General features: G+C 43.9%; 1 protein-coding gene across 1 annotated transcript in view; it reads left to right on the forward strand.

Moving 5' to 3' along the window:
• LOC308473029 (uncharacterized protein) overlaps positions 1-21,048 on the forward strand; it is a 115,082-nt gene that overhangs the window by 85,674 nt on the left and 8,360 nt on the right. Inside the window, exons 7-14 of the mRNA XM_080998278.1 lie at positions 6,065-6,249; positions 6,616-6,757; positions 7,139-7,323; positions 11,068-11,256; positions 17,137-17,299; positions 17,992-18,141; positions 19,230-19,390; positions 19,918-20,091. Of these exons, the coding sequence (XP_080854404.1) occupies positions 6,065-6,249; positions 6,616-6,757; positions 7,139-7,323; positions 11,068-11,256; positions 17,137-17,299; positions 17,992-18,141; positions 19,230-19,390; positions 19,918-20,091 (1,349 nt within the window). The remainder of the gene's footprint in view (positions 1-6,064; positions 6,250-6,615; positions 6,758-7,138; positions 7,324-11,067; positions 11,257-17,136; positions 17,300-17,991; positions 18,142-19,229; positions 19,391-19,917; positions 20,092-21,048) is intronic.

The raw sequence follows: 21,048 nt of genomic DNA on the forward strand, positions 1-21,048 counted from the left end.
TGTGGACCAGAAAATTCCAGGCCACACTGCCAAAGGCTTTCTCCGCGTCTACCAGTAACATTGCCACCTTTTTACTAGGTTTCATATCAATATATTCTAGAAGATCAATCACTACTCTTGTATTATTTTTTATCTGTCTCCCATTCTGATCCTTGCCTATTATTCTGTTCAAGCATTTTTTCAATCTATTTGCTAACACACCTGCAAAGATTTTGTAATCAATATTCAATAGTGAAATTGGCCTGTAGTTCTTTATAATGTTTGGGTCCATTCCTTGTTTTGGTAGTACAGTGGTTCCTCTGGTTACGTACTTAATTTGTTCCGGAGGTCCGTTCTTAACCTGAAACTGTTCTTAACCGGAACTACCACTTTAGCTAATGGGCCTCCTGCTGCCGCTGTGCCGCTGCTGCACGATTTCTGTTCTCATTCTGAAGCAAAGTTCTTAACCTAAGGTATTATTTCTGGGTTAGCGGAGTCTGTAACCTGAAGCGTATGTAACCTGAAGCGTATGTAACCCGAGGTACCGCTGTATGGTTATCAACGCTTCATGCATGCCAAGAGTCAGATGTTAAGTTGTGGGTGAACATATCAGACGACACAGCGGTTCTTCAAACAGCTCTTGTTTATTCACAGGCCAGAACAGAACTGAACTGAAGGGTTCAGCCAGCCTGCTTATATAGAGCTCCACTAGAATGCAACAGGAACCATTTTCTGTAACTAGCCAATCACTGAACGTCACTTTCGATCCCTTATTTGCATATGTGGACCTGAACTATCTACAGTATCCCCTTGCTGGCCCAGGGTGAGAACTTCAGTACATAACATCAGGGATTTTCCCTTCTTCCATTATCTCATCTTTTTAAGTCTAGAGATTACTACTTCTTCTAGTTTCTTGTAATAAATAGTCAGTATTCTGTCTGGGCCTGGTGATTTCCCAGTTTCCATTTTCCTTATCACTTCTCTTATTTCTTCCGAGCTTATGCACTAGTTTAAATTGCTAAATTCCTTACCATCTATTTCAGGGATTTTGTTTTCTCTTACATACTCTTTAATTTTATTCTTATCCTTACCTTCCAATTCATATAATTTTTTATAAAAGTTCCTAAACATCGTTTTTATTTGGTCCGGATCTGTAATTTCTTTTCCTTGTTCAATAATCTTATTATAACCCTATCCGCTTGTTTCTCCTTAGTTAACCAAGACAACATTCTACCAGGTTTATTTGCCGATTCAAAATACCTTTGTTTTGTCCATTTGATCTTATTTTCCACCTCTTTGTTTATTAAATTAATTAGTTGGGATTGTAGAATTTTAATATTTTGGATTATACTTTCTTGTTTTGGATTTTTCAACAATTCTTTTTCATTCTCCCTTATCTGTTTATTGATTTCCATAGTATCATTTGCTTTAGCCTTCCTTATTCTTGCCATTTGTTGTATTGTATTGTTGTATTCCAATTCCTCTCATATAGGCTTTACTGGTATCCCAAATGATTTTCCTGTCAGTCCCATGTCTCTCATTAATTTCAAAAAATTCCTTCAACAATTCCCTCATTTTATTCACCTTTTGCTCATCTCTCCATACCTCATCATTCATCCTCCACCTCCCTCTCATATGTTTTTTAAATTTTATGTGTATAGTAACTGGATTATGGTCTGAGAGAGATTTGTTCAGAATCTCTGTTTTTACCAAGTTCAGTGTCAATTTCTTATTTCTTTCGGATTTTCCACAACTCTATCTCCTATATTTATTCTATTAATGCAGGTTTTTTCTTTATTTGCCAAGCTAATAGTTTCCCTGGCTTGTCAGCCTGTTGAAATTGTTTCTGTTTTAAATATTTAATTTTCCACTCTATTTCTTGATCTATTATCACTGAATATTGCATTTGCAACATCTTGATTTCCTGTTTCACTATCTCTTTGCAAGGGGAATTTATTAATTCTTTTCCTTTTGTTTCTTGTAAAAAATTCTTGCTTTTTCCTGCTCTCTTTTATTTCTTGTCTATGCCCTTTGGAGTGTAAAAAACGCCCCCACACTACCACTTTACTTGCATCCCATACCACCTTTAAATCTGTCTCTTGGTTTAAAATACAGTGGTACCTCAGTTTCCAAACATCTTCGTTGAGGAACATTATAGTTTTAGAATGGCTTCCACTGAGTGTATATGTTATTTTTCTCAGTTTTCTCTATTAAATTCCCAGACTGCCATTTGTGACTCAGTTTTTGAATGTTTCAGAACTTGAACAGTATTCCTGAACAGATTATGTTCGAAAACTGAAGTACCACTGTAATTTCAAAATAACCTCAGGTTAGGAACGGTTTCAGGTTAAGAACGGACCTCCAGAATGAATTAAGTTCGTAACCAGAGGTTCCACTGTATTCCAAAGCTTTAAATATATAAAGTCCTAGGAGACATTGTCAAATGCTTTCTCAGAGTCTAAAAATATTAAAGCTGCCCGTTTTTCATTTCTCACTACTAAATATTCTATTACATCAATTATGTTTCTATTATTATTATTATCTTTCATTTGTCTTCCCAGCAAAAATCCAGCCTGATCTTGATGGATTCCCACTTTTAATACAGTTTTCAACCTATTAGCTAATATGTCTGAAAACAGTTTATAATTGTTATTCAACAATGAAATAGGTCGATAGCTCTTAACCAGCTTTGGATCTCTATTTTGCTTATGAATCAAAGTTATGTATGCACTCTTCCGGGATTTGGGTAACTCTCCTATATTCAAAGAGATATTCATAATATCTTTTATAGGTTGCATTAGGTAATCTTGTAATTTTTCTTATAATGAATTGCTGAAACTTCATCAGATCCAGGTGCCTTCCCTAATTTTGCGTGTAAAATAGCTTGCTATAATTCCATCATTGTGACAGGCCCATTAAGAAATGATGTTCTTATTTCTTTCGGATTTTCCACAACTGTACCTCCTGCATTTATTCTATAAATGCAGGTTTTTTCTTGTTTCTTCTTTATTTACCTACATAATAGTTTCCCTGGCTCGTTAGCCTTGTCAAATTGTTTCTGTTTTAAATATTTAATTTTCCACTCTATTTCCTTGTTTATTATCATTGAATATTGCAATTGAAACATCTCGTTATCCTGTTTCACTATCTCTTTTTGAGAGGGATTTATTAATTCTTTTCCTTTTCCTTTTATTTCTCCTAAAATTTCTTGATTTTTCTGCTCTCATATTTCTTCTGTATGTGCTTTGCTGTGTAAAAAAAACCAAAAAACACCCCACATTACCACTTTACGGGCATCCCATACCACCTCTGAATCTGCCTCTTGGTTCAAATTAATTTCAAAATAACCCTTTAATTTTTTGCCCCTTTTCCTAATATTTCTTGATCATTTAATAAATTTTCATTTAGTCTCTATCTCTTCGGGAAACTTGTCCCTGTTCTTAATTCCACTGTTATAGAGTCATAGTCTCATAATGTTCTTGATAGAATTTCTGCCCTCTTTACTTTAGAATACAAATCTTTAGAAGTCCATACAGAGTCTTTTCAGCTTGCAGAATAATTTGCAGTCAAATAAAATGTACATTGTCCTTTGGGTGTTTTTCTCTCCAAATGTCAATTAAACTTAAATTGTCAGTCATCCTAAAAAAGGCATTCAGTAGCTTCTTTTGTTTCATTTTTTCTCACAGTCCTGTCCCAATCTAGGGAGGCTACACCATTCATATCGCCCATCCAAATCACCTTTTCATTCAAATGTTCAAATAATATTTCTTCCAGCCTCTTTTAAAAATAGTATTTTTTTTCTCATTAGGTGCATACACACCTAATGCGTTAATAATACTTTTTCTCCATGTGATGGTATCTAAGTTATCAATATTCTTCCTTGTTGATTTTGAATAATTGCTTTGGGTCCAACCCTGGTTTTATACACATTACAACTCCTCTCTTATTTGTTGTATCAGAAGGAACAAAGTCCTTTCCTACCCTTTTATTTAACTTTTATTTATCCAAGTTTAACTTCTTTGCAACATGTTCAATTTTATTCATTTAGTCTTATTATTTAGCCTATTTATATTTCAAGTTAGAATTTTCAAAACCATCTTGTTCCATATTTATTTCTCTTTCACCTCCACTTCTGTTGAATCTTCCTCTTCCTGTCCAGCTTCCCTTCCAAATGCTCTTTCTCCAGCTAACTCTTGCCCATATTTTCTCCAAAATTTGTCTGGCTCTGTAGGATCACGAAATCTTTGTTTTTGACCTTTAAATGTCAAACATACCACTTCAGGATATTCCCAGCGGTGATACCGTATTTTTTGCACTATAGGACGCACTTTTTCCCCTCCAAAAATGAAGGGGAAATGTGTGTGCGTCCTATGGTGCGAATGCAGGCTTTCGCTGAAGCCTGGAGAGCGAGAGGGGTCGGTGTGCACCGACCCCTCTCGCTCTCCAGGCTTCAGGAGAGCCCCACCGCCAGCCCCACAAGCTCGGGGGACAGCGGGAGAGGCGCAGCGCGCCCTTCCCGCTGTCCCCCGACTTGGTTAGAAGGCTGGCGGGGGGGGAGCCTGCTCCTCCCCGTCGCCAGCCCCGCAAACTCGGGAGACAGCGGCAGGGGCGCAGCGCGCCCTTCCCGCTGTCCCCCGACTTGGCTAGAAGGCTGGCGGGGGGAGAAGCCTGCTCCTCCCCGTCGCCAGCCCCGCAAACTCGGGAGACAGCGGCAGGGGCGCAGCGCGCCCTTCCCGCTGTCCCCCGACTTGGCTAGAAGGCTGGCGGGGGGGAGAAGCCTGCTCCTCCCCGTCGCCAGCCCCGCAAACTCGGGAGACAGCGGCAGGGGCGCAGCGCGCCCTTCCCGCTGTCCCCCGACTTGGCTAGAAGGCTGGCGGGGGGGAGAAGCCTGCTCCTCCCCGTCGCCAGCCCCGCAAACTCGGGAGACAGCGGGAGAGGCGCAGCGCGCCCTTCCCGCTGTCCCCCGACTTGGCTAGCAGGCTGGCGGGGGGGAGAAGCCTGCTCCTCCCCGTCGCCAGCCCCGCAAACTCGGGAGAAAGTGGGAGAGGCGCAGCGCGCCCTTCCCGCTGTCCCCCGACTTGGCTAGCAGGCTGGCGGGGGGGAGAAGCCTGTTCCTCCCCGTCGCCAGCCCCGCAAACTCGGGAGAAAGTGGGAGAGGCGCAGCGCGCCCTTCCCGCTGTCCCCCGACTTGGCTAGAAGGCTGGCGGGGGGAGAAGCCTGCTCCTCCCCGTCGCCAGCCCCGCAAACTCGGGAGACAGCGGCAGGGGCGCAGCGCGCCCTTCCCGCTGTCCCCCGACTTGGTTAGAAGGCTGGCGGGGGGAGAAGCCTGCTCCTCCCCGTCGCCAGCCCCGCAAACTCGGGAGACAGCGGCAGGGGTGCAGCGCGCCCTTCCCGCTGTCCCCCGACTTGGCTAGAAGGCTGGCGGGGGGAGAAGCCTGCTCCTCCCCGTCGCCAGCCCCGCAAACTCGGGAGACAGCAGCAGGGGCGCAGCGCGCCCTTCCCGCTGTCCCCCGACTTGGTTAGAAGGCTGGCCCAGCCCCGCAAACTCGGGGGACAGCGGGAGAGGCGCAGCGCGCCATCCCGCTGTCTCCCGACATGGTTTGGAGGCTGGCGGAGGGCTTCCTCCTCCCCCAGCCCCGCAAGCTCCCAGAGCGATGCCAAAGCTGTGCGCAGCTTCGGCATGGCTCTGGGTCCCGTTCTGGGGGAGGGGGAAGCTCGGGCTTCCCCCGCCCCAGCCCCGCGCCTGGCGGGGGGGGAATAATTTTTTTTGCCTTTATTTCCCCCCCCCAAATCTAGGTGCGTCCTATGGACCGGTGCGTCCAATAGTGCGAAAAATACGGTATTTTAATAATCATCCTGGATGAATTTCTCTCCCTCAGTGTATCAGGTTATTGGCTAAAATGTTTGTCCTGTTTTAAAAATACCTGTATCATATTCTAGAGATTAAATTTGTGAGTCGACGGAATTGGAGAACCAGTTGATGGCAGTTCTATGCTGCGGAGATTAATATTTTGAGAGACAAAAGCCAAAATCAAAGAGATAAGCTGAGCAGAAAAATAAACGTTGTTCTTTTTGTTGCCGCCAGTAAAGGTCCAAGAAGAAATTGCAAAGGTTGTTGGATCTTCTCAGCCAAGGATTGAACACCGAACAAAAATGCCTTATACAGATGCCGTGGTCCATGAGATACAGAGATTTGCCAATGTTAACCCAACCAACCTGCCACATGCCACAACTACAGATGTTACCCTTAATGGCTACTTCATTCCAAAGGTGATCCATTTCACTAAACTTCTGCCCACTAGTTACAATATATTTTTAGGCTTTCCTGGGAGTAAGCCCCTTGGACTTCAGTGTGGGTGACATCTGAGCAGACTTGTATAGGATTGCACTGTAAGCAAGCAATCTACCCTTTGGAAACTGTTAGGCATCAGCTTCAACCCATTAAACAGATATCAATGGGAAGGAGAACAAGGTTGGAAAACAAACCATTTCTAGTGGGGGATCATGGTTTATATGTTAAGTTTGTCAGACTAATGACATTTCTCAAATGAACTCAAATCTCATTTCTCTTGCACTCAATATTTATTGTAGAGGAATATACTTTATTTTAAAATAACTCTTCTTTTGCTTTTGCAGGGCACATTCATCATACCATTGCTGTCCTCTGTGCTGCATGATGAATCTCAATGGGAGAAACCACATAAATTCTATCCTGAGCATTTTCTTAATTCTGATGGAAAATTTGTAAAGAGAGATGCTTTCATGCCTTTCTCTGCAGGTAATTTTTTTCTATTTTTGTGTATATCTGCAGTGTGTGCTTAGTCAATGGGATTTTTACATGTCTGGAATGTAGCCTATTGTGCAAATGAAAGAATCACATTTGTTGCTGTGGCCATTTCTGCCACTAGATCTGGCCACCATTGGTGTGCGGCCCCTGGAATGTTGCTCACCAGGGAATGTGGCCCTCAGGCTGAAAAGACCCCCCCCCCCCCCAGTTTTCAGCATTGCAGAATGGCTAGTATTGGGAGTTCATAATTCTTTTAAGATGGGCACCGTGAGCTGTTATTTTATCTCTGCATTTCCTTCTGCTTCAAAATATTAGGGATGTTATTAAGCAACTGCTAAACCCAGTTTCTCTGCTGCCTATGTTTCCTTACAGGTCGGAGAGCATGTATAGGTGAGACTCTTGCCAAAATGGAGCTCTTCCTCTTCTTCACAACTCTGCTGCAGAGATTCACCTTCCAGCCACCCCCTGGAACATCTCAAGAAGACCTGGACCTTACTCCTGCTGTTGGGCTTACAACACCTCCCATGCCCTACCAACTCTGCGCTCTGCCACGTTTCTAAGACTCACAAGCTCCTGGGTTGCTTTGTCCTACACTCGAGTAGGACCCTGGTAGAGTCACATGTCTGACTGGCATGTTCTCTCCCTCCCGGTCGTTCATTCAGGAGCTTCAAAGGCTTTCTTCAGCCTGAACATCACAGCGACCGATACCAACAGACATCGGCACACTTAGGGATCCGCAGAGTCTTCACAGCTTGCGTAACAGACCTCAGCAACTCAGCATTTTGGCTAATCTACTTTATTTACATATAAACACACACGGAGCACTGCAACATGGCTCCCTCTCTCTCTAGCATCAGACAGCAAAGAGAAAGAGCAAAGGACAATAGTCCCACTTCACAAAACAAAGTAACACAAACATCCTGTCTCCATCACTTCCCGCTTTGTGGAGTGAAAACATACACTGTCATGTGAAAGACAACAATCCCATGACTGCAATCACGGAGCAGGAATTCTAACATGCTTAGCCTACCTGTTTTTGCAATGCGAGTCTTTTTTAAACACCCCTGTTCAACAAGGGTATTTGGGTTGAGTAGCCTACTGGTGGAATTGGTCCATGCTTTGTCACAAACATGAAGTGTTTCCCTTTACCTGCCATACTGCCGAATCCCATGAAACTAGCATTGGAGCATCAGTGGCTTTCTGCTTCTGGCTTAGAATTCTGCTTCTGGCTTAGTTCAGTGGCTTTCTGCTTCTGGCTTAGAATTAAACAACCATCTTCCATCTTCTCTCTGTATCTGAATGAGCTTTCTCTGAGAGTCGGGGTAGCTTAAGGCTTCCCTCATCAACGGAATTCTGACTGGTCATATGAAAAATGAAAATGGTGGAAATGTGTCAAAACCAAAATCAAAACTTAAATCTCCACAAGAGGAAAAACTCAAAACCTTCTCTGCCTAGCTACTGCTCTGAGAGGGAAGCGGGAGCTAATCCCTTTCACACTGGTGTCAGTGGAAGTCTCCATGGTCTCACCCCAGGAAATAGAAAAAATGTCTAGTTCGAATGTCTCTTCTCTCTTAAGAAAATCCAGCCACACTTTGATTTTTGTCTTAACAGGGCCCCATAAACTTTGTAAGAATGGATGTAGGCCCCATGAGAGGATGCACTGCTTAGTTATTATCCTTCCTTGCTCACATTGTTGCATGTCATATGCTCTAATGTATACAAAGATATACCCTAATGCCACCATGTTAAACAGTTTCAAAATGAAAATGAATAAAAACTATGCTATAAAGAAAATATGTGTGAGTGTTTCCGCAGACTTGACATCTTTCCGCAGGGCCTGCAAGATGGAGCTGTTCTGCCAGGCCTTTGGTCAGGGTTCAGTCTGACTCCTCTCCCCTTTCATAAGAACTTACATGAAAGTAGCCTCCCAGTTTTCTCACAGGCCCATATAAGTTCAGCACAAACAGTTGGGCCTGGTGAGCATTTAAGGTCCCCAACCCTAATCTGCGGGTTGCCATCCGATTGGATTTTATTCTGATCCTGATTTGATTTGAAGATGTATTTTAATTGATTGTCTGATTTTATGTTAATGTATTATACATTTGATGTTAGCCGCTCTGAGCCCGGCTTTGGCTGGGGAGGGCGGGATATAAATAAAATTTATTATTATTATTATTATTATTATTATTATTATCATTATGTTACGGAAAAAATCTGGGTGCGGGGCTACTCAGCCACCCAGCTCGTCGGACTAGGTCCACGGGTCCCTGCAGAAGAAAATGAGCTCAGCCGGAGACAGGAGCAAACTGTAGAAGACCCAAGTTTATTGCGCAACAGGTTCAAGATGAGATTGAACCCCAAGAAAGGGGCGACATGAGTTTTTGAAACTTCCCTCCATGTCCCAGAATACAGTGCAAAATACATCAGAATTACATCATGAATACATTAGAGAGAGGTTGGGTTACACAGGTTACATCATGAATATTTTAAGGAGAGGTTGGGTTACACAGATTAACATATGGAGGAGGGAATATGCAGAGCTGGAGATATGCGCGGATAAGCGCTTCCTGAGTACCAGTGATGAGAAGACAATAGTCCAAGTATGTAAAGTCTGCCACCTGGCATTGCCCGGAGGAAAGGTTGGGCAGAGTGATTTGACCGGATTAGGGTCTTCCTGAGTACGTGACTCCTCGCTCGAGGGATTATGGAGGCAGAGGAGGTGTCATGGAGTCCTGAAGAAACTGAGTCGATCGACACCAAAACCAAGGAAATTGGAGCTGTGGTTGATTTTATACGATTTTTAGAAGTTTTAGTCCGTTTCAGTCCATTCTTATATTAATAATTGAAGACGGAAACAAAATAGATACATTGTTGCAAGATTTGACACTTTTATGGGTTCACGAGTTTCGATTCCATTGTTCTCCCAGCAGGGAGCCGTCAGCAGCTTGTCAAGAGGTTAAATGAGGCGTGCAGGAGCTCGCTGAGCTAGCTCTGCAAAGCGAATGCATGGTTCTGATTGGGTAGAACGCGGCCATTGAAACGAATGGGGAATACAGTTTGATACGGTCAACCCACGATAAAGATGGAGCGAGAGAGAGAAAAAGGCTTGAGAGTTTGGGCTTATTTTGCCCGTGTGGAAAAGGGAAAGGCACTTTAAACTTGGGGCTTGGGTAGGGTGTGGTGCTTGTGCAACGGTGTGGGGCTGAGGGGTGAATGTAGGGCTGGGTGCCCTTGAGGTCATCGCCTCGGATTCTCAAAAGGAAGGGTGAAGGAAGGCACACACCCCTTTCCGTATCAATTATTATTATTATTATTATTATTATTATTATTATGTTTGAATGGGAGGAAGTTCAGGAGATACTGGACACTTTCAAACTAAATGCAGTTGTTCCTAATTAAAGTTGAATAAGTTGAATACGGCCTAGGACCCTCGTACCTACGGGACCGCCTCTCCTGGTATGCCCCACAGAGAAACTTACGGTCTTCAAATAAAAACATCTTGAAGGTCCCAGGCCACAGAGAAGTTAGGCTGGCCTCAACTAGAGCCAGGGCTTTTTCGGCTGTGGCTCCGATCTGGTGGAACACTCTGTCACAAGAGACCAGGGCCCTGCGGGACTTGACATCTTTCCGCAGGGCCTGCAAGACAGAGCTGTTCCACCAGGCCTTTGGCCAGGGCACAGCCTGACTCCCTCCCTCGGCAATCGTCGTGGAGCTCTGGCCCAATGGTTGCCAGTGGCTTGAATTAATTAATTTTATAATGAATGATTTTAGAGTGTTGTTTGTGTTGTACTTTTGTACTGTTTTATTGTTGTTAGCCGCCCTGAGCCCGGCTTCGGCTGGGGAGGGCGGGATATAAATAAAATTTATTATTATTATTATTATTATTATTATTATTATTATTATTATTATTATTCATCTGCAAATGATTTCACAATGCTGCCCTTCACTCCCATTATAACAGATTAATTTTACACATAATCTGGGTGACAGGTCTGCAAGCAGGTTCAAGAGAGTTTGAATTTGCTCCTGAAAGCAATAGTTTGAGGAAGTGGGCACCACTCACTTGAGTAAACATTAAGCTGAAAGGCAAACAATCCAATGTACAGCTTTGAATAGTTGAGGAGAAGAAAACAAAACCAGAGGGCCAAAGCGGGACACTTTTTACTGGATGGTTTAATGATTTGCTAGAGACAGTATCTAGCATAATATAAATACTGCTCACTGCAGTTGCAAGATATTATCCTTGACCAAACTGCACTGTAGCTTTCATTATAACCATTGCAAAACAAATTGCTTGCTGAAACGAAATGGATTGGACGGAGCCAATTCCAGCATTGTTCCTCTTTATCCTTATGGTTTCCTTTGTTTTGAAACTGGGCACTTTCTGGAACAAGAGCTCCCAAAATCTTCCACCAGGACCGAGGCCTTTACCTCTCATTGGGAATCTCCACATCATGGATCTGAAGACGCCTTACAGAACCATGTTAAAGGTAAAGCTTCTGGTTCTTCCCATGCCAAAGCTAAAGGGTACTGGGGAAGCCCAGTCAGCAGAGTGGGATAATAATAATAATAATAATAATAATAATAATAATAATAATTGTTCTTTTAAACCCTATAAATCTCATCTTCCCTTTGTGCGCTACAGAACCTCCTCTTAGCTTTCCCAATAAATAGTCATAGGACCAAGTTGCAATTTATAACCGGTAATTTGAACAAGATGTCTGGTGTCAAATCATGTTTGACTCTGTCTCCATTTTCAAGGATGCAAAAGTGCCGGTGCAAACCTTGCCTAGGCCAAAGTCCTCCTTCAGCCTATCTTTCTAGATTTGAGAGGTGCCATGAAAGGTATAATCACATTCATCCTTATAACTGACTATTCTGTTCTGGTTTTCTGAGCATTCCTAGGAAATATTTGTGCTGCTGCAACTGAATAACAATAATAAATTAATAATAATTTAATCTGTCTGGGTATCCCCGGCCACTCTGGGCGGCTCCCAACAGATTAAAAACACGATAAAGCATCAAACATTGAAAACTTCCCTAAAAAAGACTGCCTTCAGGTGTGTCATCTAAAAGTCAGATAGTTGTTTATTTCCTTGACATCTGATGGGAGGGTGTTCCACAGGGCAGGTGCCACTACCGAGAACACCCTCTGTTTGTTTCCCTGTAACCTCATTTCTCGCAGTGAGGGAACTGCCAGAAGTCCCTCGGCCCTGGACCTTGGACGATGGGGTGGAGACATTTCTTTAGGTATACTGAGCTGAGGACGTTTAGCGCTTTACAGGTCAGCACCAACACTTTGAATTGTGCTCAGAAACGTACTGGGAAGCCAATCTAGGTCTTTCAGAACTGGTGTTATATGGTCTTACAGTCACCAGTCTAGCTGCTACATTCTGGATCAGTTGCAGTTTCTGGGTCACCTTCAAAAGTAGCCCCACGTACAGCGTGTTGCAGTAGTCAAAGCGGGAGATAATCAGAGCATGCACCACTCTGGTGAGACAGTCTGCCGACAGGTAGGGTCTCAGCCTGCGTACCAGATGGAGCTCGTAGATAGCTGCCCTGGACACAGAATTGACTTGCGCCCCCATGGACAGCTGTGAGTCCAAAATGACTCCCATGCTGCACACCTGGTCCTTGAGGGCCACAGCTGCCCCATTCAGGACCAGAGACTCCCCCACACCTGCCTGCCCCCTGTCCCCCCAAAACAGTACTTCTGTCTTGTCAGGATTCAACCTCAACCTCAATCTGTCAGCTGCCATCCAACCACCTCCCAACATTCACACAGGACCTTCAACGCTTTCACTGGTTCTGATTTAAAAGAGAGGTAGAGCAGGTTATCATCCACATACTGATGAACACGCAGCCCAAACCCCCTGAAGAGCCCTCACAGAGGCTTCATATAGATGTTAAAAAGCATGAGGGAGAGGACAGAACCCTTTGGTGAGAGGTGAGAGCCCAGGGGTCTGAGCACTTATCCCCAAACACCACTTTCTGGACACAGTCCAGGAGGAAGGAGCAAAACCACTGCATAACAGTGCCCACAGCTCCCAGCCCCTCTAGACGGTCCAGAAGGATGTTATGGTCGATGGTATCAAAAGCTGCTGAGAGATCCAGCAGAACTAGGAAACAGCTTTCACCTTTGTCCTTAGCCTGCCGGAGGTATTAATCAGCACGACCACGGCAGTTTCAGTCCCATGATGAGGCCAGAATCCCAATTGGAAGGGATCCAAATGGTCCACATCCTCCAGGCGTGCTTGGAGCTGTTCAGCAACCACCTTGCCCAAGAATGGAAGATTTGAGACTGAGTGATAGTTGGCCATATTGGCTGGGTTCAGATACTTATTTTTTAATAAGCAGTTTTATAACCAGCATTTTCAGTGGGTTTGGGAAGGCTACTTAACAGAGGGTAGCATTCACCACCCCACAGAGCTTTTATGAGCCAGGATGGGCAAGGATGAAGGAGACAGGTGGTCAGTTTCACTCATCCAAGCAGCCTCAGAGGTTGTTGTTGTTGTTGTTGTTGTTGTTGTTGTTTAGTCGTTTAGTCGTGTCCGACTCTTCGTGACCCCATGGACCAGAGCACGCCAGGCACCCCTATCTTCCACTGCCTCCCACAGTTTGGTCAAACTCATGTTTGTGGCTTTGAGAACACTGTCCAACCATCTCGTCCTCTGTCGTCCCCTTCTCCTTGTGCCCTCAATCTTTCCCAACATCAGGGTCTTTTCCAGGGAGTCTTCTCTTCTCATGAGGTGGCCAAAGTATTGGAGCCTCAGCTTCATGATCTGTCCTTCCAGTGACCACTCAGGGCTGATTTCCTTAAGAATGGATGTGTTTGATCTTCTTGCAGTCCATGGGACTCTCAAGAGTTTCCTCCAGCACCATAATTCAAAAGCATCAATTCTTCGGCGATCAGCCTTCTTTATGGTCCAGCTCTCACTTCCATACATCACTACTGGGAAAACCATGGCTTTAACTATATGGACCTTTGTTGGCAAGGTGATGTCTCTGCTTTTTAAGATGCTGTCTAGGTTTGCCATCGCCTTTCTCCCAAGGAGCAGGCGTCTTTTAATTTCGTGACTGCTGACACCATGTGCAGTGATCATGGAGCCCAAGAAAGTAAAATCTCTCACTGCCTCCATTTCTTCCCCTTCTATTTGCCAGGAGGTGATGAGCCCAGTGGCCATGATCTTCGTTTTTTTGATGTTGAGCTTCAGACCATATTTTGCGCTCTCCTCTTTCACCCTCATTGAAAGGTTCTTTAATTCCTCTTCACTTTCTGCCATCAAGGTTGTATCATCTGCATATCTGAGGTTGTTGATATTTCTTCCGGCAATCTTAATTCCGGCTTGGGATTCATACAGCCCAGCCTTTGCATGATGAATTCTGCATATAAGTTAAATAAGCAGGGAGACAATATACAGCCTTGCCGTACTCCTTTCCCAATTTTGAACCAATCAGTTGTTCCATATCCAGTTCTAACTGTAGCTTCTTGTCCCACATAGAGATTTCTCAGGAGACAGATGAGGCAATCAGGCACTCCCATTTCTTTAAGAACTTGCCATAGTTTGCTGTGGTCAACACAGTCAAAGGCTTTTGCATAGTCAATGAAGCAGAAGTAGATGTCTTTCTGGAACTCTCTAGCTTTCTCCATAATCCAACGCATGTTTGCAATTTGGTCTCTGGTTCCTCTGCCCCTTCGAAATCCAGCTTGCTTTCTCGGTCCACATACTGCTTAAGCCTGCCTTGTAGAATTTTAAGCATAACCTTGCTAGCGTTTGAAATGAGTGCAATTGTGCGGTAGTTGGAGCATTCTTTGGCACTGCCCTTCTTTGGGATTGGGATGTAGACTGATCTTCTCCAATCCTCTGGCCACTGCTGAGTTTTCCAAATTTGCTGGCATATTGAGTGTAGCACCTTAACAGCATCATCTTTTAAAATTTTAAATAGTTCAGCTAGAATATCATCATTTCCACTGGCCTTGTTATTAGCAGTGTTTTCTAAGGCCCATTTGACTTCACTCTCCAAGATGTCTGGCTCAAGGTCAGCAACCACACTACCTGGGGTATACGAGACATCCATTTCTTTCTGGTATAGTTCCTCTGTGTATTCTTGCCACCTCTTCTTGATGTCTTCTGCTTCTGTTAGGTCCTTTCCACTTTGGTCTTTTATTATGGTAATCTTTGTACGAAATGTTCCTTTCATATCTCCAATTTTCTTGAACAGATCTCTGGTTTTCCCTATTCTATTGTTTGCCTCTATTTCTTTGCCTTACTCGTTTAAGAAGGCCTTCTTGTCTCTCCTTGCTATTCTTTGGAAATCTGCATTCAATTTCCTGTATCTTTCACTATCTCCCTCGCATTTTGCTTGCCTTCTCTCCCCCGCTATTTGTAAGGCCTCGTTGGACAGCCACTTTGCTTTCTTGCATTTCCTTTTCGTTGGGATGGTTTTAGTTGCTGCCTCCTGTATAATGTTACGAGCCTCCATCCATAGTTCTTCAGGCACTCTGTCCACCAAATCTAAATCCTTAAACCTGTTCCTCACTTCCACTGTGTATTCATAAGGGATTTGACTTAGATTGTATCTTACCGGCCCAGTGGTTTTTCCTACTTTCTTCAGTTTAAGCTTGAATTTTGCTATAAGAAGCTGATGATCTGAGCCACAGTCAGCTCCAGGTCTTGTTTTTGCTGACTGTATAGAGCTTCTCCATCTTTGGCTGCAGAGAATATAATCAATCTGATTTCGATGCTGCTCATCTGGTGATGTCCATGTGTAGAGTCGTCTCTTGTGTTGGAAAAGAGTGTTTGTGATGACCAGCTTGTTCTCTTGGCAGAACTCTATTAGCCTTTGCCCTGCTTTGTTTTGAACTCCAAGGCCAAACTTGCCAGTTGTTCCTTTTATCTCTTGACTCCCTACTTTAGCATTCCAATCCCCTATAATGAGAAGAACATCCTTCTTTGGTGTCATTTCTATAAGGTGTTATAAGTCTTCATAGAATTGCTCAATTTCAGTTTCTTCAGCACCAGTAGTTGGTGCATAAACTTGGATTACTGTGATGTTAAAAGGTCTGCCTTGGATTCGTATTGAGATCATTCTATCATTTTTGAGATTGCATCCCAGTACAGCTTTCACCACTCTTTTGTTGACTATGAGGGCCACTCCATTTCTTTTACGGGATTCTTGCCCACAGTAGTAGATATGATGGTCATCCGAACTGAATTCGCTCATTCCCGTCCATTTTAGTTCACTGATGCCCAGGATGTCAATATTTATTCTTGCCATCTCATTTTTGACCACATCCAACTTACCCAGGTTTATGGTTCTTACATTCCAGGTTCCTATGCAATATTTTCTTTACAGCATTGGACTTTCCTTTCGCTTCCAGGCATATCCACAACTGAGCGTCCTTTCAGCTTTGGCCCAGCCGCTTCATCAGCTCTGAATCTACTTGTACTTGTCCTCCGCTCTTCCTCAGTAGCATGTTGGACGCCTTCCGATCTGAGGGGCTCATCTTCCAGCGTCATAACTTTCATATGCCTGTTCTCTTTGTCCATGGAGTTTTATTGGCAGGGATACAGGAGTGGCTTGCCGGTTCCTGCTCCAGGTGGATCACATTTGGTCAAAACTCTCCACTATGACCTGTCCATCTTGGGTGGCCCTGCACGGCATAGCTCATAGCTTCTCAGCCTCAGAGGTAACACACTGGAATTCCAGAAATCCAGCACTCTCCCGCCCCGGGCCTGCTCCCACGGTGGAGTCTACTGAACTGGATGAAAGGGCTGAGCTGCTGTATCATGAGTCCAGCAACTGTTGCTGCTACAGCTATTAGTAGCAAATGTCTTAAAGAGCATTGAGGCATAGACAATGCTCTTTTAATTTATCATTATGTTATTTGGATTCTGTTTTGCATGGTGATTTGCAAAGATACAAAAAGGGAATTCATTCCACAAAATTACTATTCTTAAATCATATGTTTTCAGCTCGGTCCAAGGCACAATGACATGGAAGTAATTTCTACCAACTTCTATAGTAGTTTGGATTTTGGATTTGATATCCTGCTTTATCATTACGCTAAGGAGTTTCAAAGAGGCTCACAATCTCCTTTCCCCTCCTTCCCCACAACAAACACTCTGTGAGGTGAGTGAGGCTGAGAGACTTCAGAGAAGTATGACTAGCCCAATAGTAGTTATTGGGGGGAAACTGATACTAGTCTAAAGGTCAAACTTTGCTACTAGATTCTGTGGAATGGCCTTTTCTCTTAGGTAAATGTGCAAGCTAATGCAGTCTTGGTTCTGTCAGAGATGATTTACATTAATATATTTTTTGGGTATACCAGAACTCTCTTTCTCACTTTTTCTTCTGTTGAATTCCAGTTGTCAAAGCAGTATGGCCCTGTCTTCAGCATCCAAATGGGACCCCAGAAAACTGTGGTGTTGACAGGATATGAGACAGTAAAGGAGGCTCTGGTTAATCAGGCGGACGCATTTGCAGACAGGCCCATCGTCCCAATGTTTCAAGAGTTTGCACAAGGCTTTGGTGAGGCACTTCCCTTTCTACTGGAACTGGTAATGCTTACAAACACAAACAGGTCCTGCCAGGTGAACACAATCAATTCCCAAGAAATGGTTTGTAAGATGAGCTTTGCAAAGCAAGTCAACAACATCCATTGTTTCCTGTGAGGGAAATCCTTGTGAATTTTTCAACCAACCTCAGTGCCTTTGACATTGACAGAGTATCTGCAGGCATTAGGCTGAGAATGTGTCACAAAAAGTGTCACCTGTGGATTTCTGCAGATCAAGCTAAAATGTTAAAAAGAGTAGACCAGGCCAACTTTTTGCTCTTGACTTTCAGTGGCTCAGTGGGGCTCTGTTGAAGAAACAAAAATGGAGACCAGTTAAAGCAAACCTTTCCCATTCCCGCTTTCTTCCCAGCAGTCATATTGTAGAGCTGGGGGAGAATGGGGCAGGAGAATGTAATAGTTGTCACATCTGAATTGTGAATAATTGTCACATGGAAAAGTAATGCCACACACCAAGGGGAAACTGACCATTTTCTGGCCCAGCCTATACAGAGAGGAAAAATGAAGGAGGCATAATGTCTGCCCATGGAATACAAATAACAAGCTGAGTTCTGCTGTGACGCCTGACATGTACAAATCACCCTCTACTCTACCCTACACTTTGTTCAATGGCCATGCAAACATGAAACCTTTCTTCCTGTCTCTTCAGGTTTAACTCTGTCTAATGGTGAAAACTGGAAAGTAATGCGGCGGTTTGCTTTAAGCACATTGCGGGACTATGGAATGGGAAAGAAGACCATAGAGGACAGAATTCTTGAGGAATGCAGTGTCCTGATAAATAAATTTGAATCTTACGAAGGTGGGTTGCTGTTTTCCAACAAAGACTCTCCTCCCTGCAAGAGAGGGGAGTGGTTGTGGGCGGGAGCCCGGACTCCGCCCTGGCAGGGGCCTTAGCCCCTGCCCCTCCTTCTCCTCCCCCTCAGTCCTCGTCGTCCTGCAGCGAGTCAACCGTTGTTTAAAGGTGCTAAGACTATTGTGTTACATATTCCTAACTTCCAGAAGCACAGATCCCAGGGTTCCTAACTATTGTTCTGTTCCTGTAATGTGCAGATTGTACTGCAACAACTCCTGTGACTTCCAAGCAGGTCTTAGCCCAGCTATGGCCGCATCCGGCAACACTTAGGATCAGTTTATTTGTTAAATGAGGTCTACACATAGGGAAGCTGCCAGTAGGGATTTAAGGCAACAAAGAACAGACTTAAAAACAATGCCCTTTCCATACTTTGAATTTCTGTGGGGATGTTCAGGGAGGCAGGAGGGGATATATTGTTTAATTATATCCTCCCTAACTTGTGTTAGCAAGTTCTATATCTTAGCAGATATAAACGCATAGCGGTTTGCTTGTTGCAGGCTTCTCTGAGCTTCTCTATATAAGATTCCTGGTAAGATCCCTTCTTTTCCCTCTTAAAAAGAATAGACACGACAATCTTACTAAAGTCAATATAAAAGTAGTTTACTCACATTCATTCAGTTCATGGATGGATGGATCCCTCAAGGCAGACTTAGGTTACAAAAGTATATATACATGTGGAACTATCCCATAAGGGAGTTTGTCCCAAGTGACTGCAGACAGGCAGTCACTTCTATTAACACGTAGAAAAATGGAGGAGGAGGAGGAGGAGGAGGAGGAGGAGGAGGAGGAGGAGAAGCAGCAGCAGCAGCAAAGAAGGAGGTGTGCTCCCATAACCCAGATTAGGCCACACCCACATCTAGTCACATGCAGAGGAAGTTTGTCCCAGCTCAGGAGGAAACAGGAAGTTTTCTCCTGGCTAGTAGAAAGCATCCACTAGCATGTCCATTCTAGGAACGTTGTACTCGACTCCTGTGTGTTTTACATCCCACATTTTAAAAAGAATATTTTTGCTTAACTGTCATAATTATTTCTAGGAAACCCATTTGAGACCACCACAATTATGAATGCAGCTGTTGCCAATATTATAGTGGCCATACTACTAGACAAGCGATTTGATTATGAAGATTCCACATACATAAGGCTTCTGAAGTTGGTCAATGAAAATACCCGGCTCGTTGGAAGCTCTTCAGTCCTGGTAATCTATTCTTTTCCAATAAAACAAACAGTTGATTGTAATGACATTGTATGCAAAGTGGGCAGGGCAACCTGTTTATTGTATATTGTTCAGGATTCACTACAAAACACAGAATGATATCTTGAGAAACCAGGTGGTGATTCGAAATATTTAGAAAACTCACATGGCACAGTCATCCCATAACTATAATAAAGTCTCTTTTGCGCACACCCTTTCTTGTCTCACTGCCATCGGGACTCCAAGGACAAGGAAGAACAAGTGATAGTTGGTTCCATGATGGCTCAGAAGGGGCCTCCAAGGGCAGATCTCCCTCTCTGAAGGTGGACCTCCAGAGGAGACCCTTCATAGCCTATTATCCCGGGGTTGCACATAAATTACACTTTCCTGAGGTAGCCCTAACCCCATTCCAAATGGCATTCAAGAGTTTTGTTGGTATTTGGGCAACCATGCTTTGAGAGACGCAGTTGAGAGAACTATACTGAGCTTTCCTAATATCTCTTTCTTTTTTCACATTTTTATCCTTTCAGCTGTATAACATGTTTCCTGCTCTTGGTTTTCTTCTGGGGGCTCGTAAGACTATAATTCAAAACAGAGATGAGTTTTTTGCCTTCATAAATGCCACCTTCATAAAACACCTCAGAGATCTGGATGAAAATGACCAGAGGAGCTTTATTGACTCATTTCTTATCCGACAGCAAGAGGTAATGGAGTCTTTTAAGTTGGCCCAGAATAAGCGTTGACATTTTCGATTCATTTTTTAAGGGCATATTTGCAAGTGAATGCATAAGGAGTAGTCTTATTGCAGAAGGGACCAACCTGGCATACTTCCTATCATTTCCCAATAGTCAGCCATTGTTAATGTCTTACAGAAGTTGCCTCTGCAGGGGCAAAGGTTGCGTGCTCAACAGCATTTCTGGGGTAAATCCCTGATCAAGAAAACATGACAGTTGGGGTGTATGAGTTTTCAGGGGTGGAATTATGGCAGATAGACCATTGGCTTATGAGAGGTAATAGTTGCCTGACTCCCTTTTGATACAAGGGGGATGGGAAAATGCCTCATGTGCTCAGAAGAAGGCGTTCTTCACACTGGAGGAGATAGGAAACTTTGTGGGTGGAGAGGCATCTCGGAGCAAGGAAAAAACATTGGCCCATGCACTGCGCTTGTTGTTGTTGGTGGTGGTGGTGGTGTTTAGTCGTTTAGTCGTGTCCGACTCTCTGTGACCCCATGGACCAGAGCACGCCAGGCACTCCTGTCTTCCACTGCCTCCCGCAGTTTGGTCAAACTCATGTTCGTAGCTTCGAGAACACTGTCCAACCATCTCGTCCTCTGTCGTCCCCTTCTCCTTGCGCCCTCCATCTTTCCCAGCATCAGGGTCTTTTCCAGGGAGTCTTCTCATGATGTGGCCAAAGTATTGGAACCTCAGCTTCACGAACTGTCCTTCTAGTGAGCACTCAGGGCTGATTTCCTTAAGAATGGATAGGTTTGATCTTCTTGAAGTCCATGGGACTCTCAAGAGTCTCCTCCATCACCATAAATCAAAAGCATCAATTCTACGGCCATCAGCCTTCTTTATGCTCCGGCTCTCACTTCCATACATCACTAATGGTGATAGCTTTAACTATACAGTGGTACCTTGGGTTACAGACGCTTCAGGTTT

The sequence above is a fragment of the Podarcis pityusensis genome (genome assembly GCF_964106645.2).
Source record: "Podarcis pityusensis genome assembly, chromosome: 3".
In the NCBI taxonomy this organism is placed as follows: domain Eukaryota; kingdom Metazoa; phylum Chordata; class Lepidosauria; order Squamata; family Lacertidae; genus Podarcis; species Podarcis pityusensis.